The sequence below is a fragment of the Gavia stellata genome, chromosome 1, assembly GCF_030936135.1.
Source record: "Gavia stellata isolate bGavSte3 chromosome 1, bGavSte3.hap2, whole genome shotgun sequence".
NCBI lineage: Eukaryota > Metazoa > Chordata > Aves > Gaviiformes > Gaviidae > Gavia > Gavia stellata.
In genome coordinates, this window is record NC_082594.1 from 30,708,984 (window position 1) to 30,736,891 (window position 27,908).

General features: G+C 44.0%; 1 protein-coding gene across 2 annotated transcripts; it reads left to right on the top strand.

Annotated features, from left to right (window-relative positions):
- Nucleotides 1-2,321: 2,321 nt before the first annotated feature.
- SPRYD7 (SPRY domain containing 7) lies at nucleotides 2,322-12,859 on the top strand. 2 transcript variants are annotated; one of them, XM_059821398.1, is made up of 5 exons: nucleotides 2,322-2,427; nucleotides 3,823-3,939; nucleotides 7,000-7,166; nucleotides 8,792-8,894; nucleotides 11,736-12,859. In XM_059821398.1, the coding sequence occupies exons 1-5, from the start codon at nucleotides 2,322-2,324 to the stop codon at nucleotides 11,831-11,833; spliced, it is 591 nt and encodes a 196-aa protein (XP_059677381.1). In that variant the 3' UTR covers nucleotides 11,834-12,859. The 2 variants fall into 2 exon arrangements, with proteins under 2 accessions (XP_059677381.1, XP_059677388.1); XM_059821405.1 differs by lacking the exon at nucleotides 3,823-3,939.
- The last annotated feature ends 15,049 nt before the right edge of the window (nucleotides 12,860-27,908 follow it).

Here is a 27,908-nt window from a genome sequence, read left to right on the forward strand (position 1 = left end):
CCCCTGAGGCTTCCTGCCCACCGAGCACATAGGCACTGGGGTCAATGTGCTCCAAAGCAGCACCGGCAACTTTTCTGAGCTGTGGCAGGCACTTTACCCTACAAGTGCTGCAGTCTGCTGGCCTGTAAAACCAGCCTCTCAAGTTAAGAAAGCAGTGGAGCAGGAAATTGGCAGCAAGGCACAGCCAGCCACTGCTCCCCGAAGCCCCATCCCCTTGAGTCCAACTGATTTGGCAATGCTGACTTCATGTGGCGAGATGCATTTTTTTTCCCCATGCTCATTTTGGGGAAGAAAGGACTTACTGGGGCACAGAGGAAAAAATGGGATGGGGAGTCACTTGGATGCTGAGGATCTAAGGTTTTTTTTTGTTTTTTAAATATATCAACATTTGTTATTTAGCATTTACTGTAACAAACCCGCAGTGTGTGACAGACAATAAAAATCCCGCAGTGACTTAAATGGGACTAATTATGTGAACAACAAGCTACCAATGAGAATCATGGTGCCCTCCACATGAAATAAATAAACATCAGTTTCCACCTAATATTTACTTCTTAGAAGTTCAAGACTAATCCCATTTGGCATATTTTAAGGAAGTGAGCTCTTGACCCCAAATGTTTATGGGCTGTAACAGTAAGTCCAATAAAAGAAAGGAAGCATATTTTAAAGCTGCTCTTAAAATCAGATTGGTTTTAGGCACAATTCTGAGAAAGACAGTGTTTCACCTCATGTTTCAAGTAAAGGGGTAAGTGTGGCTGATACAGCCCATCCAGACCGATATGATATTTCTTGCTATGAAGATTTCTTTTAACAAGGGTTTTTGAATATCTGCTTACCCCCCTCCCCCAGCAGATAACGTTGTACCACATGGCTTACATTAGTTGCATCATATTATATACTGTAATAAAATGCTAAGGGAGGTTTCTAGGTGAAATGTGGCAAAATCAGACATCAGCTGAAAATCATGAGAACAACAATTTCATCCCAAATAGGTTTGGAGATAAATAAAGCTTTAGATATAGGTATTTAAATGATCTGCTGTCTGCAAAGCATTCTAGATCAGCAGTTCATGGCACAATATTTATTGGATGTTTTTCTGTAGATAACTAAAATGTGAAGTAGGTACAGGTGGGCTTCTATAGCCACGTTATCACTATTTACTATATTTATTGGAGCCCTGTGTGTGGCCCCTGTGCTGGATGCTGTGTGCTGTAGGGACAGCTCTAGGGCTTTGCTAAAGAAACACTTGTGTAACCCAAAGGCCACAAGTCAAGCTATAGCTTTTTAAATGACGTGGCATCCTGCCTGTATGAAAGGGCCACAAAGCTGGTCCCAAAGTGTGCTTTGCAATAAAATGGTAACTGCAATGATAGCATGCTGGCTTTTCACTGTAGCAGTCTTTACAGTTGAATTCAACTGTAAACACTCTACCACAGCTTTCCAACAGATGAGAAAGTACTCCAGAAGCAAACGGGACCCAAAAAGTTCAGAGGTAAGACTCACTAGCCGGACGGGTCTGGACGATGAGGAGAAAGGGCAACCCCTGGGGAGCAAACGCCAGGGAGGCAGGCAGAGAGACCCCAGGCGGGAGAGGCGGCTGGGCCCCGCCGGGCCCTGCTGTGCAAACCTTTCGCTTCAAGGAGTCATGTCCCTTTTGACTTTTCCAGGAAAGAACTAAAAAAAAAAAAAAGGGGGGGAAAAGAAAAAGAAGATAAATGTGGTTCTTGTTACTTGGAGCCAGTAATAACTGACCAGTAAATTTCCATGATGGAGTCCCTTCCCACCCGGCCCAGCACTGTGAAGTTTGTTGACATGATACCTACCATCTGCCCAGGACACTATCAGTGTCCTCTTTTTATATATATATAAAAAATGTCCTTTACATATATAGATATATATATATAAAAATTGTCCTTTAGGTGGCCGTGTGCTGAGGCTGCGGGCAGCCGGCCGAGCGCGGTGCCACCTCAAGCCACTGCCACATTCAGACGCAGCTCCTCAGCTGTGGAGGAGGAGGAGCAGGTTTCCGGCTGCACTCGTTTTAATTTAAATTTTCACTTCCTGAGGAAAGATGGGGTTTTAACGGGATTTTTTTAGACCGTACTCGAGCTCCCGAGCCGCCCGGGCCGAGCCGCCCGCCATGTCCCGCCGCCTCCCGCCATGTCGCGCCGGGGCGGGCAGAGAGCGGGAAAAGGACGCCCGCCCCCTCCGCCGCGCGGCGCCACCTCCCGCCCGCCAGGGGGCGCTGCACCCAACCACCCTCCCTGCCTGCCCCGCTGGCCGCCGTTGCGCTTGCGCGGTGCTGCGGCGTCCGGCCAGTCATGGCCGCCTCCGTGTTCTGCTGCTTCTCCTGGTGCAGGGATGGCGGCGCCGGCCACATCCCGCTGAAGGAGATGCCGGCGGTGCATCTCGACACGCAGCGCATGGGTAAGCGGGGCGGGCCCGGGTCTCCCCTCCCCGCGCCGCGAGCCGCCCGTGACGGGCCGGGGCCGGGGAGGGACGGCGGGCGGCGGCTGAGGGGCGGCGGCGGTGCGGACGCCTCCCCGGCGGGCAGTGTGCAGGCCCGGCGCCCGGGGCGCGGCAGGGGGTAACCCGTGAAGGGGGCGGGTGGCCGGGGCTGCGTGTCCCCGAGACGCTGGTGGCGGGAAGCTTGAACGCGGAGCTGGTGTGGGTGTCGGGTTGTTTCAATACGGTGTAACCGTACCGGCCTGGGGGGGAATGTGCGCCTGCTCTTAAAGTTTATTCTCTCTCTTCTCAGTGAAGCGCATTGTGACGAGTGCTTTTTGGCTACTCCTTTAGAAGGATTTGGCAGTTTTCAGGAAAAAAAAAATCTCACCTTGGTCTAAATTCAGTTGAAGCTCATCAGCAGAATGAATATGTGGGGATGTGCCTCAGTCTCAGAGGAGATGTCTGAGGGAGGAAGGCTGCCTGGTGGGGGGGTGAAGATCTTGGTCAGGTTAGGCAAGGGATGGTGGCTCAGAGCAGAGGGGGCGAGTTACAGCAATGAAGAGGTAAAAGGAGCCAAGCCATACGGAGTCTTGTCCATAGCGCTCTTTTGAGCATCATCCTTAGGGTGAGTTATCCACACAACCGTGCCTGGGCTTTGTTGAAGAGAGAAGTGATCTGGGTCAGCTGCAGCAAAGCCAGGGAAAGAGCTCAGAGGAAGGCGATGTGGCCGATCCAGTGTTCAATGCTCAAGTGCAATTATTAGCCTGTTTTTACTCAGTCTTATCAGTGGACCTTGACTGTCTCCCGTGTTCTTGACCATGACAACAGTACCTAAAGATGAAGCCTTCCACTGGAGAAGGAAAACTTCATAGAGGATTTTTTCTCTCTGTATTGGCAGGCATGTTTCTAATAAAAGGATTTTTTTCAGAGAATAATTAAACACCTTGCAATTCCATCAAACATTTCTACCTGATTTGCCTTTCCTTCTGTTTGCAGAATTTTTTTCTCAAGTGTATAGAGACAGGGTACAGGGCTTTGGTCTCACAGTGAACCCTTTCTGGCTAAATTGTAAGTTATGCATCTGGTGTGGCTGAGCAAAGGTTGTAATCAGCATGGTGCTGTAAAACCCAAGAGGCGAAATTAGAGCAGCGTGTAGATTTTGAATAAACCCTAATTGAAAGATGACCTAGCCTGTAAACAGCCTTTCTTTTCTTACTGCAAAGCGTGGCCCATCATCATAGTTCTCACAGACTAATGAAGCTTTTACTTGGGACAGAAAGAACAAAAACTGTTCTCAAAGTTTAGGTCTTTCAAAGGCTGCTTCCAGACTTCTAAAAATGTTTTGAAGTTTTGTGGGTTTTTTCCTTCTTGCAGGAACAGATGTCGTCATTGTTAAAAATGGCAGAAGAATATGTGGCACGGGAGGCTGCTTAGCCAATGCACCTTTGCATCAGAACAAGAGCTATTTTGAGTTTAAAATCCAGTCCACAGGTTAGTCAGCAAAAATGTACAACTTAAAACTTGGAAGGTATGTCAGATTGCCTGCTGGTGGTCATATCTTAAATACCAAGCACATGCATCTTTCTAATTGCATCCTTGAACTTGTGAACATTGGAGAGTTTTATAAGTTGTCATTGCATAAAAGGAAATATCCTTTTTTTTTTAATTGTGACTCTGAAATATTAAAGAGAATGGTAAGTATGTTACTAAAGGAGTGCAAATACTAAAACACCATATTGTTTTGTATGCTGTTATATGCATGTTCTTCAGTTAGTGTATTTTAGAAATGTTTTTTGGTAAATAAGCAATGGTAAATAAACAAAAAAAATGCTTATGGCCACATAAAACATGGTAGTTATGAGGTTGGTTTTTTTTAATAGTGCAGTTTATCCAGCAATATTTGTAGTTATTCGTCTACCTTCATTTGCTTTTAACATGCACTGTGTTTGCCCAAGCAAGGGGAGCAGTCCTTGTGCTACACTTTGCTCTTCAAATCAAATGTGCAGTACTTATTCCGGCACTGCCTTATCAAGAAGAGCCTTTCAGCACCCTGCTTCATTATTTGTTTTGCACTGATCTAAAGCAAGGCAGCTGAAAGTGAATGAAATTTGGAAGCATTATGCATTTACTAATACAGTCAGCTTCACTAGTACAGAGTGCACTCCAGGCTTGCCTGTATTCTAGCATTAAAAGTCAGCCTGTATTTTTAGAAACAACAGACATTGTGAAAATGAAGCTGTTCTTTCCTTAAGTGTGTAGGGGGAGGGAAGAAGAAGGGAAGTGTTACTCCAGAGACAGGCCTTACGATTCCAGCTTGAGCTTGAACCCAGCACTTTTTGGGTAAGGGTTGTTTGCATTCAGTTGGATTGGAGTGCTGGCAGCGTGAACACAAATCTGTCCAAAACACCTTGCAGTCAAACCAGTTGTTTAGTTTTAAACTACATGTAAACCCCAGATCAGTCTTGGCAATTTTAGTATCCTTTCTGTTGGGGGAAGAATCCACTGCAGCTGTTGTTCATATATGGTCATTATTCGCACAGATACAGTATCCATGTTCTTATATTTGAGAAACACAGGAAATGTACTCTCCTGGTCCCTATGAGTTGTGTCTAATCTATTCCTGTGCCCCAAGGCAGGAGAATTGTAGATCACTTAACTTAAAACTTTGATTCCCAGAAGTGTCCCTGCGCAATCTATTAGGGATCATCTGTGGGGTCACCCTGACGATTGGAAAGTTTTCTGAGGTCTAATCTGAATCTTGTTTACACTGTTGTCCTTTTCATTCTGGGCATGTAAGTATTAGAATAAATTGTTCTGCGATTTTGTCTTTTGAAAACAATTCTCTTATATTTTAGCCTCATTCTAGTCTTCTGTAGATTAAACAGACCCAGTTTTTTTTTCATTGTCTCCTTATAGGTGATGTTTTTACAATTTTATTTGGTTTTGTTGTTTCTTCTAGAATATCTCTAATTGACCTAGTTTGTCTTGAGGTAGGATGCTTAAAATGGATGCTCTGCTCCAGCCGCAGGCAGCAGTAGGCATCCTTCATCTGCTGCACATACAGTATGTCTGCTTTATGCATGCCATACATCCAGAGGTTTTTCACAACAGTAGGGCACAGACTCACGCTCAGCATGTGGTCTGTGATAACTCCCAAACTACATTCAATGAACTGATTGCCAAGCCACTATTGTATTTATGCCACTTACTATTCCTACTTACCTTCTGGTTTTTGTAATTCAGAAAAAGCAAATGCATTTGCCTTATTTCAGACCTCTTAACCAATTTGTCAGGATCATTTAAAACTTGAGGGGCCTCTGAAGAGCTTGCAGTCCTGTCAGGTTGGTATTGACAGCATGTTTAATAAGCACATCGTCATGTTATCCAAGACGTTGATGTGAATACGGAATGGTATCTGACCTTGGGCATTCAATGCAAAACCTCAAACCCCACTTGAGTCATCTTTTTTGATTTGACAGGGTGCTACTGATGAGCAGTCCTGGAATACAGTTTTCTAACCAGTTGTGCATTCATATTGCTGTAACTGTCTAGGCCATGTTTTCATAATTTGACTATTTCAATGTTTTATGAGGTTCAAAAACATTACCAAATCAAGATCTATTGTATGTACAAGTTCTTCTTCCCTAAGGCTAGTCTAACCATCTGAAAAAAGATGTGTTGTTCACAAATGCATGCTAGTTGGATTCATTTTTTACATCTTCCTACATTCTCAGAGTTTGTTTCCAATATTTTTCTGGGAATAAAAGTTAAGCTAAGTGGTTACAATTCTCTGGATCCTTCTTTTTCAGGATAGATGCTGTTTATGTTCAGTCTCTTGTGACTGCTTGTACTGGGTCTGGCTGGGATGGAGTTAATTTTCTTCATAGCAGCTCCTATGGTGCTGTGTTTTAGATTTGTGACCAAAACAATACTGATAACACAGTAATGTTTTAGCTATTGCTGAGCAGTGTTTGCACAGCATTAAGGCCTTCTCTGTTTCTCACTCTGCCCCCTCAGTGAATAAGATTGGGGATGTGCAAGAGGTTGGGAGGGGACACAACCAGGCAGATGACCTGAACTAACCAAAGAGATATTCCATGCCACATAATGTCATGCTCAGCAACAAAAGGGAGAGGAGGTGATTTAGGGAGGTCAACCATCTTTTGCTTGGAAATTGGATTGGCATTGGTCTACCCGTGGGGAGGTGGTGAGTGATTGCTTTTGCATCGCTTTGTTTTGTTTTCTTTCTTTCTTCCACTTCTACTTCACTTATTAAACAATTTTTATCTTTGCCCACAAGTTTTCTTGGTTTTACTCTTCCTTTCCTTTTCCTTCGTCCCACTGGGGGCTGTGAGGGGGAAGTGAGTGAGTGGCTGCGTGGTGCTTAGCTGCCTGCAGGGCTAACTCTCAATAGTCCTGGTATTTCCAAGAGATACTTACTGGTAGTACCTCTATGGCACTAGTTAAAAACACGTTCTTTATGCTGTCCTGCTTCAGTCATATAGCCTTCATTGGGTTTTTTTTTCTTACCATGTTAATGTCACGTTTTAGGGATTTGGGGTATTGGAGTTGCAACCCAGAAAGCAAACTTGAATCAAATTCCACTTGGTCGAGATGTCCACAGCCTAGTGATGAGAAATGACGGAGCTCTCTACTATAACAATGAGGAGAAAAACAGACTACCAGCAAACAACCTTCCTCAGGAGGGCGATGTGGTGGTGAGTTTCTTAAGGCTTCTTTATTTTCCCCAGCTGTTCCCAGATTCCTCTTATTTACAGCTCTGTGGTCAGACTGACTGTGTCAGTCAAATTGTTCAGCTTGCATCTCCCAGCTTGGAAAATGCTGATACAAACTCCTGTTGTATGTGAATGGAAGCAGCCTGGATATCAGTGGACTTCATTCTCAGCATTGATATGTTTCTGAATGAGGGACAGACTTTACCAGTGTTTGAAAAGTAGCATCTAATGCTCTGTTGCAGTCTGCCTGACGGCTAACTCTTATCACAAGGATCCTGCATTGTTTGAGATGGGACCTTCCTGAACAAGTAATGTGCTGGAATGCATTACATATAGCTATGCACCTTGCCCACCCAGCTGAACTCAAGATCCCATAGCTAACTGGTTAACGATTAGAAGGACAGAGCTGAGCAGAGATAGGCCCTGGGTGGTAGATGAATTGTATTTTTAGCTGAACTTTTGTAGGGAAGGAGAGATATTAAATGGGGAGGGGGTAGTGCTCACTGGGAAGATGATTAAGAATGAGAGTACATAGAGAATCTTAAGATTTTTTTTTTGTACCTTACTATTTGAGGTTTCTCAAAACATCTGTAAGTGACTTTGTTCAAAGGGTTGTGTTTTACTGCTGTCATTTTCTCAATGTCCTGTTAGAGATTTATTTTCAAAAATACATGGGAGCAATGCAATGAAGTTTAGGCCATTTATAACTACTACTTTTTCTTGCTGGGTAACCTTGCTTCTATATAGCAATGGTTAGAATTTTCATCTTTAGAAGCCCCAAACAACTAAGGTTGACTCCTCCACCCTTTACCCTCAGATACTGTATTATTCTTTTAATACCCTTCTGCAACTGGTTTTTTTGGATGATTGCATACTGTTTCAGGGTTTGGTCAACCTATGTAGTCTGAACAGCTTCAACTAATCACAAAAAAGTAGCTGATGTGTTACTTTGCAAACTCCCCAGTTTTCATAAATTTCAGTTTATTTTGTTCTGTCATGAAAATAGATTTCTGAAGTATTGAATGACAACACAAATTGTCACACTCAGCCATACCAAAACAGTGAGAAAAATCATTTAGCTAACAAATAAGTAATTTATTACCTTGTTAGTGTTTGCTTTCTGCTCTGTAGTCAGCATATTTGTAGTGTTGTGTGTGAAACCATGGTCTGTTGCTGCTGGCGGAGTAGATGAGCTGAAAGAGGTTTCCATTTATTAAAGTTATTTCCATGAGGAGATACAAACAAGAAGACAGCAAACAGCTTAATATTCAAAATAATTGAAAATTTTGTGTTTCTTTAACATGGTGAGGAATAGTTTGGAAATTTGTTTTGTAAACTGTCCTTAGTAAGATGTGGTGTGCAGTACTGTGCTGCATCCAAATTGAATGAGCATTAAGGAATCCTGAGCATTTGAAAATACAAATGTTTTACTGGTAATTTTTTAGCTTCCAGTCCTTTGCAGGAATATTTCAAGTGAGGTTTTCTAGGATGCTGTGATTTGCATAATGGTGTTAAAATTTGCCTGTGGCTAAGAAAGCTAAATGAAGTAGCATTCTTATGTGTATAAACTTGTTGATGCTTTTTTGTTAATTTTCTGTACTTTGTAGGGCATTACATATGACCATGTAGAATTAAATGTATATTTAAATGGGAAGAACATGCATTGTCCAGCTTCAGGAATCCGAGGGACTGTCTATCCAGTGGTCTATGGTAAGTCAGAGATTTTCAAACTGCTTCACAGTATGGACAATATTTTTGTACCAAGTCTGTCTTGTGAGCTGTGTATTCTTCTTCTCACTTAAATGGAACACACATCAATCATTTATTTTTGGCAACTACAACAGTAAATTGCATGAAAACACAAACCTAGGAAAATACGAAAATCTATTTTCACCTCCATTTTTAATGCTGCTTAATAGCTAGGGAAAAAAGCATCGCTTGCTGACTACTTACAGTGTCCACATACAACAAGCTGGGGTGTTACTGCACTCAGTCTAAAAATTGCCAGGTAAAAAAAAAAACTGTGGAGCAGATGAAAAAAAGAAAAACAACAAATTCCAGCTAATGTAGACTTGTGGGCTAATCTGATTTATCTCTGAAGCTTGGTATTTTTGCGTATTAATTTCACATACTTCAAAAATGCATTCAGTGTTAAATGCGAATAGATACCGAATTGCTGTTTGTATTTTCTTATGGAAGTAATAACATTAATGTAGTACTAGTACAGCTGCTTGCTGTGTAGTGGTACAGTTCTTTGCTGCTATATCAAATTGATGCCCAGTTTTGAAATCCAACAGTTGGTGAGTGAATTGTCGTAGCTGTTTTGCCAGCAACCATCAATACAACACAGCAGTTTTGAACAAGAAACAAATACCATATCCAGTTAATCCCTGCATAGGCAGTTTAAGAAAGAATTTATGAATTATGGAAGCTGGAATTTGGCCAAGACATGTGTTAGCAATTTACTCTTCCAGAACTTCGCGGTGGTTTTGTAGTTCCCAAGTAGTCAGAATTCTGTTTAACATCTCATCTGAAAGGCAGCCTTCCCCTAGCTCAGTGCATAATCAACGCTACGCTCTGGGTTGGCTTGTAACTTAGAGAAAATGATAACTGCTCATTGGATTCCCTGTATTACACCTACAGCCATCTCCAGTTTATCTTCATACCTGTGTGAGCTTCATCGAAGTAGTAGCCTCTTCCAAAATCATTTTGCTCTTGAGATGCCATTAGCTATGTGATAGGGATAATTTTTTCATTTCATGGTTGGTTCCTAATGAACTGTTGGCGTCTTCCCATTTGTATCTTGATACATTTGTAATACTGAATTTTATGAACAGGAAGAAAATACTCTTGATGTGTTGTAGAGTCTTTGAAGTCTATAAACGTAGCTGACAAATTATATTTTTCCAAGCTATTAGAGTGGAAATTGTTTTACATGGTCATTTTGTGATGTGTTCTTAAGCCACATGATGGCGCTGCTAAAATGCTGTGACGAACAGTAGCTGCCCTGCAGCACTGCAGGATCTTCTGGTCCAAAAAGCTTCATGAGCAGCAGGAAGAGAGTTGCTACGTGATAACTGATTGTTGCATCTTCCCTATGTTTTGGAAATGGTGTTACGTAGCGTGGAGAATGCAGGTTGCTTTCAGAAAACATTTGGTGGCATGTTAGCCTACTGTAATTATCTTTTTCTTTGACTCAAGAAGTTCCGTGCCTGGGGAATGCAGTGACCTTTTATTGCCAGGCTCTTATTATCATCTTCCACAAGTGGGCATAATTTCATCATAATTATGTCTCCTACATATAGCTATAAAAATTGAAGCCTGCAAATTTCTTTTGCACTGTACTTACTTGGTATAAACTTTTAACTATAAATGTCTGTAATTTAATATGAACTTCTTCTAGTCACATGAAGGGATTTGACCATAGAGAAGAGAGGTTTCTTAAGCATTTACCCTATCCATAATTCAGACTAGAACTATAGATATCTTTTTAAAAGAAATATGATAGAGCAGGCAAACATGGTGTCAAGCTTGAGAATGTAAAAGAGAAAAATGGACTTAAAGGTTGTTCCCTACAGCAGCTGTACCTCAGGCACTTTTGCAGAAGTGAGATGCAAACACTGTATAAGTACTACAGAACGGTATGAATATACTAATAGGAATTTTAACTGAACCTAGGAGGGAAAAATTCCTACCTTGGCTCTGAGAAACCTAAATTCCAAACCAAAATATAGAGATGAAGCTTTTCTGTTTTGATCTAATGTTGCTAGTGTACCGGGTTCGTCTTAGAAGAAGTTGCCTTTGAAAGAGATCTTGCTTCTCTGACTGGTTGGGTATTTCAGTTTGCTAATGCACTACATGAAAGCTTTGTTCTGAAAATCCTCATCAGTTTCTTCTTTATATTCCACATTGAAGGTAGTAACACTTGTGTCTCAGATTATGCAGGGGGTCCAAACGTAGGAGAGATATTTTAAAAAACCACTAACTTCCAACTTAAAGAAGCAGTCAGAGAAGCTCTCTTTGGATCACATACTAAAACAGATGGTCTGACACCAACCATTGCAGACATCTGAAACCTTGTAAACCTCCAGAAAAGTCATTGCAGGCAGCTGACACTCAACAGAATTAGGAAGTGGACAGAAAAATAGGCAGCTGAGGAGGTGACAGCCCTGCAATATGTATCTGGTAGTGTTCTTAATCTGTAGATTTCCGAAGAAATAGAGTAGAAAATTTGGAGGGAATTGCCTGAAGCCCTGCTAACACTCCCAGTGAAGTCAGAGGTAGCATTCTCATCGACTTCGCCAAGGACCATTACTGACTGAAGTAAACAGCAGAAGAGAGAGATGATTTGCTCTCCTTGGGTATGTGTGTAGGTCTTTAGCAAATTTGTTGAAGAGATTTCTTTTAATTGTATTTTATATGTGTAATGGATTTATTGGAGAATATTCTTCATGGTTTGAACATAGTATATAATCTAGTAAGATGGTGTAATAGAGGATCAAACTGTAAGTGTTCCTCCTCTAATTCCTTCTGTTTGGTTCTCTTCTGCAGTTGATGACAGTGCCATTCTGGATTGTCAGTTCAGTGAATTTTATCATACACCTCCACCAGGGTTTGAAAAGATCCTCTTTGAGCAGCAAATATTCTGAATGTCTTCATACTGAGAATTTGCACCCTGCACTGTTACAAAAGCTTTTTCATCTTAAGTAAAGCTTCACTTTACTTTTAGGAAACATATCTGTATTTTTAGTAAGTACTTGTGACTGTTGTCTGCAGAATTAATATGTTGACTGCAACACCAGGTAACTGTGTTGCAAATACGAGATTTCTGGCAATGTTTCGTGGTTGAAAATGAGTGTTTTGGGGCAGAATTTTTCTCTGATTTGTCCTTGATGCATAAGGAGACTAAGGGGTATTACTGACATCAGTATTACATTCAGTATATATTGAATAAAATGGAGCTCTGTAAAGCAAATAGTTCTTATGCATATGATAGCTATGGAGATGGATAGTTTTCATTATTTTGTTCCCAACTTTTTTCACACAGAAGTTATGTACTTTGTTTAAAGGAAGCGCTGTGTTTCTAGTCTGTGATTTGGAGTTGCGGTGTCCCAGTTGTGCACAATGACTAATAATATGATGGCATAACTAGCAGCTAGATACTTTTTTTTGCAAGGTGTAATTTAATCCATTCCCTTAATATTAGACTGGAAAATATAACTTATCTATTTCTCCTAGCTTTTAATTTGCTTTTATTGTGACAAGTAATAGGATACTTTCTAGTAATACTTTTTTGTTGAACCTTAAAAAGGAAACCTGAACACTACCTGTGTTTTTGAGGACCACCATGCTGTGTGACTCTGGTAGGAGAGTAAGTACAGATCACTCAACTTGGATATGCAAAGAGCCAGGTGAAGGGTGTGAGATGTTATGGTGAAGCCTTACATCTAAACTGTAAATTAGATTATTCTTTTATGGAATAGCGTATTTAATTTCTTTGTGAATCATTTATAAATGATTAATGGCTAAGACATTGTTCTAAAATGTGATGCCCTTGAATATAAATTGTGAGATGCTTTTTTTCCCCTCTTGTCATATTTAATATACTTCCTAGAAGAATTTTTATTGTAAAGAAAATCTTCATACTGGATGTTTGTTTTTTGGTTTTGGCTCTTCCTGGGTTAATGCATTTGCATAAATGAATTATTTTATTTAAATATTTTTAGAAATTATCTGATTCTGAAATTTTCAAATACAAACAGCTTTCTCAAAGCCTTTCACCTTATGATTTTCTGCATCTGTCTCTTCATTCTGAGTGGCCCGTGTTTTTCCTTCCTTTTAGCCTTGCTATCACATGACAGTGTTGGGTAGAACTTTTCAACCTGAAAGGAATGATGCCCTTGTCAGCATTATGGTATAAAAGCTCGGGAGATTAGAGTGCAGTTGTCGTCTCCCCTTGAAAACTGCTCTGTTTTGCTGTAGTCAGATATATAATCTAAGTTAAACGAAATAGTCATATGTTTCATTTCAGTTTCCCCAGTAGATGTTTCGAGCAGTTTACCCAGTAGACATGGCATCAGCTGTCCCTGCTAGGGCAGAGGCTTCTGTGGTGGGTTGACCCAGGCTGAATGCCAGGTGCCCACCAAAGCCGCTCTGTAACTCCCCTTCCTCAGCTGGGCAGGGGAGAGAAAATACAAGAAAAGGCTTGTGGGTCGAGATGAGGACAGGGAGATCCCTCACCAATTACTGTCATGGGCAAAACAGACTCAACATGGGGAAATTAATTTAATTTATTGCAAATCAAATCAGAGTAGGATAGTGAGAAATAAAAACAAACCTTAAAACACCTTCCCTGCACCCCTCCCTTCTTTCCGGGCTCAACTTCACTCCCACATTCTCTACTTCCTTCTCCCCCGCAGCGGCGCAGGGGGACTGGGAATGGGGCTGTGGTCAGTTCATCACACGTTGTCTCTGCCGCTCTTTCCTCCTCGGGGAGAGGACTCCTCACACTCTTCCCCTGCTCCAGCGTGGGGTCCCTCCCATGGGAGACAGTCCTCCATGAACTTCTCCATTGTCAGTCCTTCCCATGGGCTGCAGTTCTTCACGAACTGCTCCAGCGTGGTTCCCTTCCACAGGGTGCAGTCCTTCAGGAAAGGACTGCTCCAGCGTGAGTCCTCCATGGGGTCACAAGTCCTGCCAGCAAACCTGTCCAGCGTGGGCTCCTCCCTCCATGGGTTCACAGGTCCTGCCAGGAGCCCGCTCCAGCGCGGGGTCTCCATGGGGTCACAGCCTCCTTCAGGCGCATCCACCTGCTCTGGTGTGGGGTCCTCCACGGGCTGCGGGTAGATGTCTGCTCCACCGTGGACCTCCATGGGCTGCAGGGGCACAGCCTGCCTCACCATGGTCTTCACCAGGGGCTGCAGGGGAATCTCTGTTCTGGTGCCTGGAGCACCTCCTCCGCCTCCTTCTTCACTGACCTTGGGGTCTGCAGAGCTGTTTCTCTCACGTATTCTCACTCCCCTCTTCAGGCTATTGTTCTGCACAGTTTTTCCCCCTTCTGAAATATGTTATCCCAGAGGCGCTACCACTGTTGCTGATGGGCTCAGCCTTGGCCAGTGGCGGGTCTGTCTCGGAGTCGACTGGCATTGGCTCTGTCGGACATGGGGGAAGCTTCTAGCAGCTTCTCACAGAAGCCACCCCTGTAGCCCTCCTGCTACCAACATGTTGCCATGCAACCCCAATACAGCTTCCACGGAGACTGAGCTTCAGATGGCTGATGCAGCCCTCCAAGTCCCAGGTTGCAGGGAGTGTCTGGGACCTCTCTCTGAGGCCAGGAGAGATGGCCCTCTGTCCTTCAGGAGGTGTGCTGTCTTGGAGAAGCTGTCCTGCCAAATGAAGGAGTTACAGGAGGAAGTGAGCAGGCTGCACCACATCAGAGAAGATGAAAGGGAGATAGGATCTTCTCTGAGACTTAACAGTTTGAAGAGCCTCATGCCCCATCTGCAACAGGGAAGCAGGCAGTGTCTACCTCGCACTATCAAGGTAAGCAAAACCTCTGGAGAAGGGGAAGGATGGAAGCTGGTGACTTCTGGCACCAAGAGGAAGGTTTCTGCCCCACTTAAGGTCTTACAACTGCAAAATAGGTTCATTGCCTTCAAAGTTGAAGTGGAGCTGGATGTGTCTGCAAGCGAAGAACCTGGTCCACCTAACCCTAAACCATGCAAGACTTACCAGACATAAATGGTGAGTCATGGTAATGGGTGACTCCCTGCTGCAGGGGACACAGCCACCCATCTGTCAACCCAACCAATCACCTAGAGCGGTTTACTGCCTTCTGGGGGCCAGGATCTGGGATGTTGTGGAGGAACTACTGCAGCTTGTCCGTCCCTCTGGCCACAGCCCCCTGCTGTTACTCCATGTGGCCGCAAATGATACTGCCACAGGAAACCTCGACAGTATCAAAAGTGACTACAGAGTTCTGCGGGTGGTAGTCATGGGCATGGGGGGCCAGGTGGTGGTCTCAATCCTGCTGGTGAGGGGAAAGGGAGTGAGGAGGAGGGCACTAACAGAACAAGTCAATAATTAGCTGCAGAACTGATGTTGGCAACAGGGTTTTGGGTTCTATGACCATGGGACCCTTTTTGCAGGTCAGCATCTGCTTGAGAGGGGTGGGATCCACCTCATTAAGTGGGGCAAAGTTATTTTTGCCAGTAGGATGGCTGACCTTATTAGGAGAGCTTTAAACCAAGAAAGACAGAAGAGGGATAGAGTGAGGGAGTGATGGGCAGGTTCACTGAGCAAAGGGCATGGGGTGGTGTGATGGGAAGGGATCACAAAATCAACAAAACAGGGCTTAGGCAGGGTCACTTCCAGCACTTGCATATAAGCAAGGAAGTGCCTACAAGGCACCATTATGGAGAAATTCCCAAATCCTTTCTAGGAAGTCAACATGCTGGGTTGCCTCTCTGAAGTGTCTGTACACTAACACGCTCAGAATGGGGAATAAATGTGATGAGTTAGAGATCAGACTGCAGTTGCAGGGCTACAATCTTACTGGGATCATGGAGGTGTGGTGGGATGGCTCCCATGACTGGAGTGCTGCAAAGGAGGGATACAGGGTCTTTAGCAAAGAGAGGATGGGAAGAAGAGGGGGAGCTGCCCTTTGCATGAGGGAGCAGCTGGAGTGCATGGAGCTCTGCCTGGGGATGGATGAGGAGACAACTGAGAACAGTTTATGTGTTAGGATTAAAGAGAGGACAGGTAAAGGTGACATTATAGTGGGTGGCTGCTGTAGGCCACCTGACCAGGAAGAACAAGTGGATCAGGCCCTCTGTAGATAGAAGCAGCCTCAAATTTGCAGGCCATGGTCCTCATGGTGGACTTGAACATCCCCTATGTCTGATGGAGGGATAATACAGCAGGACAGAAGCAATTTGGGAGGTTCCTGGGAGTGTATCGATGATAACTTCCTCCTCCAAGTGATAGAGGAGCCAATGATGAGAGGTATTCTGCTGGACCTCATACTCACCAATAAGGAGGGGCTTGTCGGCGATGTGAAGGTCAAAGGCAGCCATGGCTGCAGTGACCATGAGATGGTGGAGTTCAGGATCCTGAGAGCAGGGAAAAGGGTGAAAAACAAGCTCACAACCCCGGACTTGAGGAGAGCAGACTTTGGTCTCTTTGAAGATCTGCTTGGAAGAGTCCTATGGGATAAGGCCCTGGAAGGAAGGGTGGCCCAAAAAAGCTGGTTAATATTCAAGGATCACCTCCTCCAAGCTCAAGAGAGTTCCGTCTCAACGAGTAAGTCAGGCAAAAATGCCAGAAGGCCTGCATGGATGACCAAAAGAGCTCCTAGCCAAATTCAAACACAAAAAGGAAGCATACAGGGGGTAGAAGCAAAGACAGGTAACCTGGGAGCAATACAGAAATGCTGTCTGAGCATCCAGGGACAAAGTTAGGAAAGTTAAAGCCCAAATGGAATTGAATCTGGCTAGGGATGTCAAAGGCCATAAGAAGGACATCTGTAAGTACATAGAGGACAGAAGGAAGACTAGGGAAAATGTCCGCCCATTGATCAATGAGGTGGGAGACCCAGTGACACAGGCCATGGAAAAGGCTGGGGTACCGAATACCTTCTTTGCCTCAGTCTTTACTAGCACGATCAGCCTTCAGGAATCCCAGAGACCAGGGGGAAAGGTTAGAGCAAGGAAGATGTACCCTTGGTGGAAGAGGGTCAGACCAGGGAATACTCAAGCAAACCGCACATCTGTTAAGTCCACGGGCCCTGATGGGATGCACCCACAAGTGCTAAGGGAGCTGGCTGATGTCATTGTGAGGCCACTCTCAATAACCTTTGATCAATCAATCACGGTGATTGGGAGAAGTGCCTGAAGACTGGAGGAAATCAGATGTCACTCCTATTTTCAAGAAGGGCAAGAAGGGAGACCCAGGGACCTACAGGCCGGTCAGCCTTACCCCCATCTCTGGGAAGGTGATGTAGCAGCTAATCCTGGAAACCATTTCCAGGCACATTAAGGACAAGAAAATCATCAGGAGTAGTCAGCATAACTTCATCAAGGGGAAGTCATGCTTGATGAACTGGATAAACTTCTATGATGAAATGACTGGCCTGGTAGATGAGGGGAGAACAGTGGATATTGTCTACCTGGACTTCATTAAGACCTTTGATACTGTCTCCCATAAGATCCTTATAGACAAGCTGTTGATGTATGGGGTGGATAAGCAGACAGTGAGGTAGACTGAAAACTGGCTGAATGGCTGGGCCCAGAGGGTGGTGATCAGTGGCATGAAGTTTAGTTGGAGGCGAGTAACTAGCGGTGTACCCCAGGGGTCAGTATTGGGTCCAGTCCTGTTTAACATCTTCATTAACAATCTGGATGAGGGGGCAGAGCGCACCCTCAGCAAGCTTGCAGATGACACAAAACTGGGAGGGGTGGCTGATAACGCCAGAGGGTCGTGCTGCCATCCAGAGGGACCTCGTCAGGCTGGAGAAATGGGCTGACAGGAACTTCATTAAGTTCAATAAGGAGAAGTGCAAAGTCCTGCACCTGAGGAGGAACAACCCTATGCACCAGTACCTGCTGGGGGCTGTCCAGCTGGAAAGCAGCTTGGCAGAAAAGGACCTAGGGGTCCTGGTGGACAACAAGTTGAACATGAGCCAGCAATGTGCCCTTGTAGCCAAGAAAGCGAATGGGATCATGGACTGCATGAAACAAAGTATTGCCAGCAGGTCAAGGGAGGTGATCCTTCCCCTCTGCTCAGCACTGGTGAGGCCACACCTGGAGTGCTGTGTCCAGTTCTGGGCTCCTTGATATAAGAGAGACGTGGACATACTGGAGAGAGTCTAAAGAAGGGCCACAAAGATGATTAAGGGACTAGAGCATCTCTTCTATGAGGAAAGGCTCAAACAGCTGGGACTGTTTAGCCTGGAGAAGAGAAGGCTCAGGGGGATCTGATCAATATATATAGATACCTGAAGGGAGGGTGCAAAGAATACAGATCCAGGCTCTATCAGTGGTGCCCAGTGACAGGACAAGAGGCAATGGGCACAAACGAAAACACAGGAGGTTCCCTCTGAACATCAGGAAACACTTTTTACTGTGGGGGTGATTGAGCACTGGCACAGGTTGGCCAGACTGGTTGGGAGTCCTTGGAGATATTCAGAAGCCATCTGGACACGGTCCTGGGCGACTGGCTCTAGGTGGCCATGCTTGAGCAGGGCGGTTGGACCAGATGATCTTCAGAGGTCCCTTCCAACTTCAACCACTCTGTGATTCTTCCTTGAGATGATGTTGCTCTACTAGTTGACACATACCATAATGTTTCTGTAATCAAGTTTGTCAGTTCTTCAAACTTGGAATTATATTTACATATATATATATATATATATAAAAGGAAAGGGAAGGCATGTGCCCTTTTTTCCTTTTGATATCTTTCAACAATGCCTTCAACAGTGGTTCTTTGCCATGAAAGACTACTGAGATGAAAGTGCTTCTTGTGGAATTATATTTCTCATGTTCCTGGGATTTAAAGAAATTCTTCTCACTTCATCTAACTGCATCCAGCAAACAACGTTTTTGGGTGTCTGTTGTGTTTAAGAATATTTAACAGTAAAGGCTGCTACCTTGAGCTTGATGTAGACTTGCTTTAAAATATGGAGAAGGCTGTCTTCTTCAAAGCTGGTGTTTAAAATGGAAAACCTTTTGGTAAATACCAAATATTCAAAATAGCTGCTAAATTCATCAAAAATATGAAAACAGCCTACTTTAATAGCTCAAAGTTGCTCATTTCTCATCTTAAACAGAATAAGATGCATTTGTAATACCATGCAATATAACTACACCTCTTGTGATAAAAATCAGAAAACTTCTTGTTCTGTAACTGGTGACACAGGGAAACTGTATAAAATAAGAAGGGGTGAATAAAAGATTATTACCATCTATTTATCAAAATGGAAAGAGAGCACAGTTTTCACCTGAAAATAAGTTTTGTGGTGATAGTTCATAAGAGAAGCAAGGGTACAGTTACCTCCATTGCACAGGTAAGAAGGTGGGCCACAGAAATAGAATGTGAATTAACCTGTGTCTCAGCACGTCATTTCAGCATCTGGCAATAAACCTAGATGTTTTCCCAGATGTGTTCCCAGTCCCAACTTTGCTCAGAGAAATACAATGCAATACCTGTTTCTAAAAGTTGTACTAGAAAGTATTTTTCAGTTAAGGTTTAGCAATATATTTACTAGTAGCAAATTCATTTTAATAAGAATGAATCATGCTTCCCACTTAAATGGTTGAGATATTTCCACTAATTGTTTATACCCAAATGTTTTCTTAATCTTTGAATGTTACAATTTGGACACCCCATCTCTTTGAGGGCAAAACTTTGTATTGACTAATCCTGTATGTTTTCTGAGCCCTTTTGAGATTATGCCATGGCAGCAAGATACAAAGTCTGAACCAGACTTTATTCGCGTGTCCACAAATCAGTAGAACTGACAGGACACATAATACAGGTTGCATGTAGACCAGTCGAGTTATTATTTTTATGATACTGGAACTGTTTATGGTGCTTTGGGGATAGATCAAGTCAGGCAGCACTATTCCAAGGAGCTTAAAATCCTAATTGGATACTATAAGGCTAGAAATACCAGTCAAGAATTGCCTGAATACGTCCTCTTCCACAAAAGTTTCATGCCAGTGTACAGTACCATAGATGTTCTGCAAAGAGAAACTTTGTGATGTGCATTGGGTCCCATAAATGCTGCTGAGAGCAGTTCTATGTCCAGGCCTTCCCTTACCTAGTTCCACAATAAAATACTTTTCAGGTTATTGACATCTTGGATATGGATTTCTAGACAAAAGCTCAGAGGGTTAGGGAGAGCTCTCAGATGTACAGTGGCAGACCTTTTCTTGAGTGCTTCATGTAAGCTCTCTGTTGGGGCAAATCTTGGTGGCTTGAATGTTGAATTTTTGCAGGTTGAATATTTGCAAGAACAAAGAGTTGGTAGGACCAATTCCTTCCCGGCTTATTTGAGAGCCTTTTTTTTTATTTTATTTTTTTTTCCCCAGCCAGACATTTTCGATTTTAGCTTTTCCTAGGCCCTTTTCTAGCCCTGTGTTGGACCTAAGAAAGCCCACCTGATCTGGCTGCCAAGATGAGTCAGCAGAACAGCTCTTTATCTCCCCACGTGGTCCGAACGTCTGACACTTCCAGGGAAGGGGAATAGTTGCTTAGACACTGGAATTTCCTTTGCTGCAGTCAAGAGAGGTGGGCTGGGAATTAAATGATACTGAAAGAACATTCTTGTGGGGAGTCATCTGTTAAAACGCCAGAAATACAGTGTGAAGAGAAATGCATAAATAAAACTAATGTCACTTTTCCCTAATTCCAGAACATGTCAAGAAACAAATTTATATCTTTGTGTATATGTATTTAGGTTGCATTATGCCTGCAATCTAATTCAATTTAATACAGGGGGAGCAAAAATAGAAGCCAAGTCACATCCATGGATAACTCTGGCACGTTTAGCAGACAAGACAGTTCCTATCTTCAAGAAACATGAAGACTTGAGTCATATTTCTTGGATGCACTCATTATATTGGCAAGTAGTACATGTTAAAATCCCCATTGTTGAGAAATCTAAATTCCCTTTTGCCTTAAAATATCTGTACTCAGTATAAGATGGCTTATGACCTTTTCATAAGTGAAAAAGTATTACATTGAATAATGATTTCAGCAGTTCGGAGAGGATTTTATGTGGAAAAAGTGCAGCTCTTGGCCAAAGTAAACTCTGGCAAAATTGAGATAAGCTGGTGGAAGTTGCTTGTTTCATTTAAGTTGGTAGCATGCTCCAGACAAAGTCATCTTTTCCTGTATGTAGGATGGAAATAGTGCTTCCTGCTTTGGGGGGACGTCAGGAGAACGCATCCAGGGAGTACGAGGCAGCTGGGGCCATGTTCAGACTGCTTGTACCCTAACGCCTGTCACAACTCCATCTCTCCATTGTCTGAGGAATCAAGTCTGAGCAGTCTGAATCACTCATGACTAATCTCAATGTAGTAGTTATAACTCCTAAATTAAGCTCCCTGAGTAGGGGGTGTGAACACACCTTCAGACGTTAAGTAAATGGAGGGCCATCTAATTATCTTAAGAATCCGTATTTTGCCAGAGATTTCTTTAGGAGAGGATTGGGCAGTTCATAGCCTGTTTCCTTGCTTCTCATCTAATTCATCATCTTCCCTTCATCTGCTCTAAAGGCCTGTTTTCCCACTAGTATTAAAACAAGTGATACGCCAGCCATTTATTTGTCGCAGGCTGACAATTCACAAATTCTGGGAAACTTTGTCCCTACTTAAAAAGTGATGGTCAGCATAACCCTTTTGGCTAAACCCCCTGCGGGAGATGCGTTTTAGGCAGTCAAAGAGCTCTGCTGATGCTGCTTGAATCGTTTCCTCAAATGGAGTGAGCAGTAGTGACAGATGGCTTTTTTTCCAGCGTAACTCCATGTATTGCTGAAGCTTTTCCTTGCAGAGCCATGCCGGCTGGGATAAGGAAGCAAACCAAGCTGCCTGGAGGCTTCTCAGCAGCGTTGGCACATTGAAAGTTGGGGCTCCAGGGAGAGGAGCCAGAGCTGGACCAAACGGTGAGGGCAAACCTGAAATCCTCTGCATGTGCTGCGTTTGCTGCTGCTGCTGTCCCGGTGGGTGGGAAGGGGAGAGTCAGTGACTGTAACTGGTGGGAAAGCGCACGTCTCCCACTCCAGCAGGACTCTGGTAGAGCTCTACCCTAAATATTTTGTCCCAGATCACACAGAAAGTCTGAATCAGGTGATCCAAGCCGGTGAGGAGAGGGAAGGCCTGGTATCCCCCGCTAACACAGCCATGCAAGTGGGAAGCAGCTTCTGGGCTAGTAAGTGTTAAACTGTCAAAAACGTTGCTTGTAGCTGCATCGCTGCTCACTGCGTTCAGGAAGGTGTTACTCTGCTAAAAAAAAATTCCACTTTTACCGAAATAGCTCTGTCCTTGCTAGACGTGCTTTGCAGGATAGCATGCTGCTATTCCAGTACTGATAAAGCCGTCCTGTTGTGCAGATAGCCTTAACGCCACTGCTATTCGTTCTCCTCTGTAGAATGGCAATCATAATATTTCTGTTCCCTCACTCTTTGTCTTCATCCTAAGAGACAGGGATGTCAGATCCATCCTGGGGAAACGGCCAGATCCCCCAGGTTCGGCTGTCAATTCGGCTCTGCATCCGTCGCTCCATAATGAGCCTCCCACTGAGGGCGGTTGTGGGGGAAGGTAGACTGTGACCTTGTGTAGCAATGAACTGCTTAGCCATGCTTTATTGTTTAGTACCTTATTGTTGCTTTCAGGATTGCTCTGTAAGAAAGTAAGTTCCCTTTCAGGGCCATCTCTCTTTCTGCCCTTTGTTTCTCTTCCTTCCTTATTTTCCTGTCTCTGAATGTAGCGACACACATGATTTATACCAATGCAAACCCTGTTGCATTGACGTAGAAGGATCTGCAGCTGCTGATGTTAGCCTGACTGGTGAACTGCTCGGTGGCTTGGACTCCTCTTAGACCCTGGAGTCATTTTGCACTAGAGTAAGTTATGTTGCACTGGTCGCTGCCCAGTTCCTCTCTTGGTCTGCATGATCTTGTCTTCGTGCGGAGCTGTGCTGGCCTGCAGCCAGGCTCCACTTCTTTGTGTCGATATGCTCCAGAAAATATGTGTCATCTAACACATTCTTCTAGTTAGCTCTGTGCCCTACCTAGTAGTCATAGTGCTTTCACCTGCTCCTGGTTTCCTTATCCTCTGAGGAGAGGAATAAGCACAAGTCCTGATTTCTCAGCAAAACTGCTTTAACCATATACAAAGATGCTACGATTGCAATGACTGAGCAGAGCTACAAGCAAGATGGCACCTAGAGGAGAACAAGCAAGAGGAGTCAAAGCTGGCCTGCAAGAAGGCTGAAAACACAACCCTGATCCAGGCACAGCTGGCCTCCCAGCCAGTCAGCCTCTTGCCCAGGGTGGGCTTCCTTTCCCTGTGCCATACACATGTTCTAAGCCACATCAGGTTAAACCGAGGACAGCTTGCTGTAGAAACATGATTACAGAAATCCAGGCATGCCATGGCTGCGTTACAAAGTGCATGATGTATTCTGATCCCATGAAGCGTGCATTTAGACAACAGGGTAAATCAGTAATCAATAAAAATTCTAGACACAGTTTCTGTTCAGTATGTCTCATCAAGGCGTTTTGTTGTTTTTTTAATCGGGAGAACTGTAGCAAGGCTTTTTATTTTCAGTCTGCACGAGGTTGAAAAAGGTGCCTTTATCTGTGCTCTCTCCCAATCTGCTACCAAAACCTGTATTGCAGCAATACACAAAGTCCTGAAAGCAGTGCCCTGCACAGCACAATGTTCAGGCACTAAAAATTAACTTGAAAATTGCCTAAAATGCATTGCAAACCAGCATTAATTGCACAATGAACCTGGACATTGCCATGAGGCAATGGTTGGTTGATGCCAGCTAGAGTTAGCAGCCAACAGCTGGTAGCAAGACTGCCTTTGCCCCTTCCCAAGTTGGAAAACTTGGGAAGGGCACCCAGAGTGTCAGGGGGTGCTCCTCCTCTGACTAGTGGTAACATGTATTTGTTGAGTCGCTCTTAGCCTACAGTGTTAAATCGCCTGCAAAAGTCAAAACACACTCATTGGCTTATTTACCTTGATGGCAGCATGTAAATCATGCAAACCCCTTCCACCAGGCTGTCAATGGGGCAGGATCTGGCATACACCTGTCCACTCATTATACCTTTTTTTTTATTATACCTTTTGCCCAGAGCATTGGTGGTTCTCGCTTAGGACATGAGGCCTGAAGGTGGCTCGGGGCATCCTGAATTGTTCTGACTCTCCTTTTAACTACGAGTAGCCGCCCCATGTTCTTTTAAATGCCATGAAGAAGACATTTTTTTAAAAATAAAATGTCCGTGTTGGGTGAAGCCGGACGTCTGCTCAGCCCAGCATGCAGCCTCCAACACACTGTCCAACGGGAGCCATAAACACAGCGGCCAAAAGTGGATTTGTGGGGAAGCCACAGCAGATGGCAGGTGCGTGACGATGCTTTCCTGAATAGCCTGTAATTATCCAACACTTGTGTAGTGCAAATCACAAAACAAGTCTCAGCGCAAGACCTAAGATGCAAAGTCACCCCCTCGCCCAGAGAAGGAGCCTGGTTGTTAATGGATTGTCCTGGAAGTAGGTGGTTTGAAATTCTGCAAGCTGTGGAAGAGCCTGGTTACCCATGTCCTGGTCAAAAACTGTGAGTGCAGAGCCGAAGTGTAAATAAATATACAGTGCAGGCAACATAGAAGAGGCATCACCACAGCATTTCCACCCCAAAGCAGCAGTGGTCAGCTATGACCCATGCAGCTTTCCAGTCTGTGGCCCATTCCCAAGGGAGTATTTGGGAAAAGGTATTCAATAGTAGCAGAGGGAATAACTGTTTCAATCCCCATTCCTGGAAAACTGGTGAAGGCATCTAGCACTTGTGCAGCAATTTCAGGGTCTTTGGAAAGACTCAAGAAATATTCACATAACTGACTTAGAAGTCCCCATTGGCACCAATAAGGGTGTCCATGCTCATCCTCTTTCTCCTGCTGGCAGTAGGCTTCCATAAAATCTCACAAGCTGTCCAGACCCGGGAACAGATCCAGCTGCAAAGCATGGGGGAAAAAGTATGATCAGCAGTATGTTGGCTCTGAGGGGAATGAGGAAAGAAAAAAATGTCTTTTTTTTTTCTAGAGAGAAGCCTAAAGTCCAGTCTGTACACCACTTTTCTGTTGTTCAGGAAAAAGGCTACATGGTTTGGGAGCGGGGTGGAGTTTTCCTCCAAGACACTTACAGAGGTGTAATTCAGGGTGGCATGCACAGGTACTCTGGCATAATAATATATTTCCCCCTTTTTCATGGACGTAAGTTACACTACTAATACTTTTTGGCTGGAATATCTGCTTCCACGCTCAGTGAGGAGAGAAAGAGGCGTGGGGATTATACAGTGCTAGAAGAATGAAAGTGAAACAACTTTTGTGTTTGGACGGGGCCTGAGTGTCTGTCAGGAGCAGCAATACAATCTGGGAACTGTTTTGCAGAGCCGCATGTTTCAGGCTAATTCTAGGTTGTCAATCCGTGGCAGAGGTAGCTTTTGTTATTTTTGGTAATTCATTTTCTAATGCGTTTTGATGGAGCAAGGTCCTACAATTGAAGGCATTTTGCTTTTCAATCTATTGAGAAAGTAAAATCTTCCTAATTCCAGTTCCAAGAAGCGTAGTTGTAGGGCCACATCTTCCATTTCGAAAAGGAGCAGGGCAAGCTGCCCACCTTGCAGATTTGCAGAGTGACTGTGGTAAGACATGTAATGCATCCATCTGCCTTGTAAGCCACGTAAAACCATCTCTCACTGACAAGTACCTGTTTTTTTCAACACATAAGTGAAAACAAACCAAAAACCACGGAAAAAAGAGGGACTTAAATGCAGGCGCAGTTGCATCCTTTTAAAGACATTCACTAGTTGTAGCTAAAAGCCTGTTATAACTTGGAACCAAAACTGATCATAATTTTTTCAGTACAATCTGAACACTGGGGCTGTGCAGGATAAGGGTGGATCCAGCTCTGTGGAGCACCTTCAGACCTGTAGCTAGGAAAAAGCTAATCTTGGTAATGAGTTTCTGGACCCAGCATAGAGAATGGTCCTTCTCCCCTTTGCAGGAATCACCCGTACACCTGCATCTGGCACTGAGCCTTTCTTCTGCGGTGCACACAGAGGCCGGCTGCCTGCTTCCTCCTGCCGGCTTCACAAGGGGATGGTGAGCAACAGCAGGGAGCGAGGGCTTGCTCCTTTTCCAGCATTTTACTACTACGTAGACTGGAGTAGCCAGATTGCATAAAGCCCCAGCTCCATCCATTCCCCAAGAGCTACTCCTCCCGCACACGCCTCCCTCCACTGCATCTCCTTGTGGGGCCACAGCAACATGCCCTACCATGCATAAAGGCGTTATTCTAAATAATATTTAATAGTCATAATTGGTATTGCGTATAGATCCGTGGTGCCATTTGAATACATCGCTGTTGAAAACTGATTTCTAATGCCGTTAATGATGTTAATGAAGAAAAATACCATTTTGAATTGCAGGAAACAAATAACAATCCTGTCTGCTTTCAGATAGGTCATAAGAACTGAGAAAATAGCTACTAGCAACACTATTTGCATTTGCAAGAAGCATTCCTGTTTTTTTCCAGTGTATTCTAATGAATTTTTCTAATGATGGTAACCCCTTTGTAAATATCCCACGGCGGCATTTTAATCAGCAGGCTTTGGTGGAAAGTGAAATATCCAAATTAAGTGATAAGCCTGAGTATCAAGTGTTCTGGGGAATATGCTGTTTTGGGACAGGGTGACCTTCACAACCACTTTTTGAGATGAGCCCCATAAAAACCTCTTTAAAAACCTCTGCAAATGAAATGAGCTAATGTAGCGGTCCGCAGGAGAGGACAGGCTCGGAGTCAGATGGGAACGAAGGCCACATGAAAGGAAATACAACTTAGCGGATGCCAATCTGCACCTGTAAACTACTGTGAGCAAAAGCAGCTGGGATTGAATTCCCCATTCCTTTTTGGCATTAAAAAAATTTGCAGCAATATTGGCTTAATCACCCTTAGAGAAAGGCTCTTGGGGGGAACTGAACAGGAACAGGAAGAGAAGAGGAGGCCCAGGATTTAAGTCTAGCAGCAGCAGCACCAAGAAGTCTGGCTACAGACGCCCAGAAAGGTGCTTCTGCTTCTGCTCCCACCAATATTATGGTAGCGCAGCTGCGTGGCGGAGCACACTTCTGCTTCAGCAATGAAATGGTACGTAATCAGTGAGGAATCTTGCTAAAACCTCTGTCAATTATTATTATTATTATTGTGGTTGCTCTCTGATAAACCTATTTTAAATATGCCAAACCTCTCCAGTGTTCATGCCCAGCGAATGCACTCGATGTTAATCTTAAGTGATACATTCCTGGGTGTGTTTTGAGTCTTCACACCAGTTTTGGCTTGGAAAGGAGCAGGACACTAGAGAGGGTCAAGCTGCAGCCTGCCCCAACCCTTCACAAAGTTCAGAGGAGTTGCGGTGCCAGGGTTCTTACCTCTGACGTGTAGATTGGCTCACCAGCTCCTCTTCCCCCCTGAAATCTGGCTCATCTTGGGCAGCAATCAGTCCTTTACATTTTTCCTTGCGAAATTCCCTGTAACAGGCTTCAGAGCTTGGATGCAAACACCTTTGTTCGCAATGCAAAATGACAGCAGCAGATGCCTTTCTAGACAGCAAAAGGCTTGAAGAAGGGCAGAGTAAATAAACAGCAAAAATTAAATAGATAATATTGCCGCACAGAGAGGAGCTTTCTCTTCAAAACGAAGCAATTAACATGTACGGACTCATTCTGCCGGGCTGGGAGGAAGCAGGAGGCATGTTATTTAAACGAATTGCCGTGTAGCCCGTGATTATCATTAGGATTCATTCAAACCCAGGCATTCAGTAAAGCTTCTGCTCTGCGGCTGGCTCTGGGCTGCCTCTCTATCAGTACCAATTGTTTCATAATCTCACCATACTCGAAGCTTTTTTTATCCCAACCAAGTCTGCCTTGTTTATTACCCTCCCCAGTGG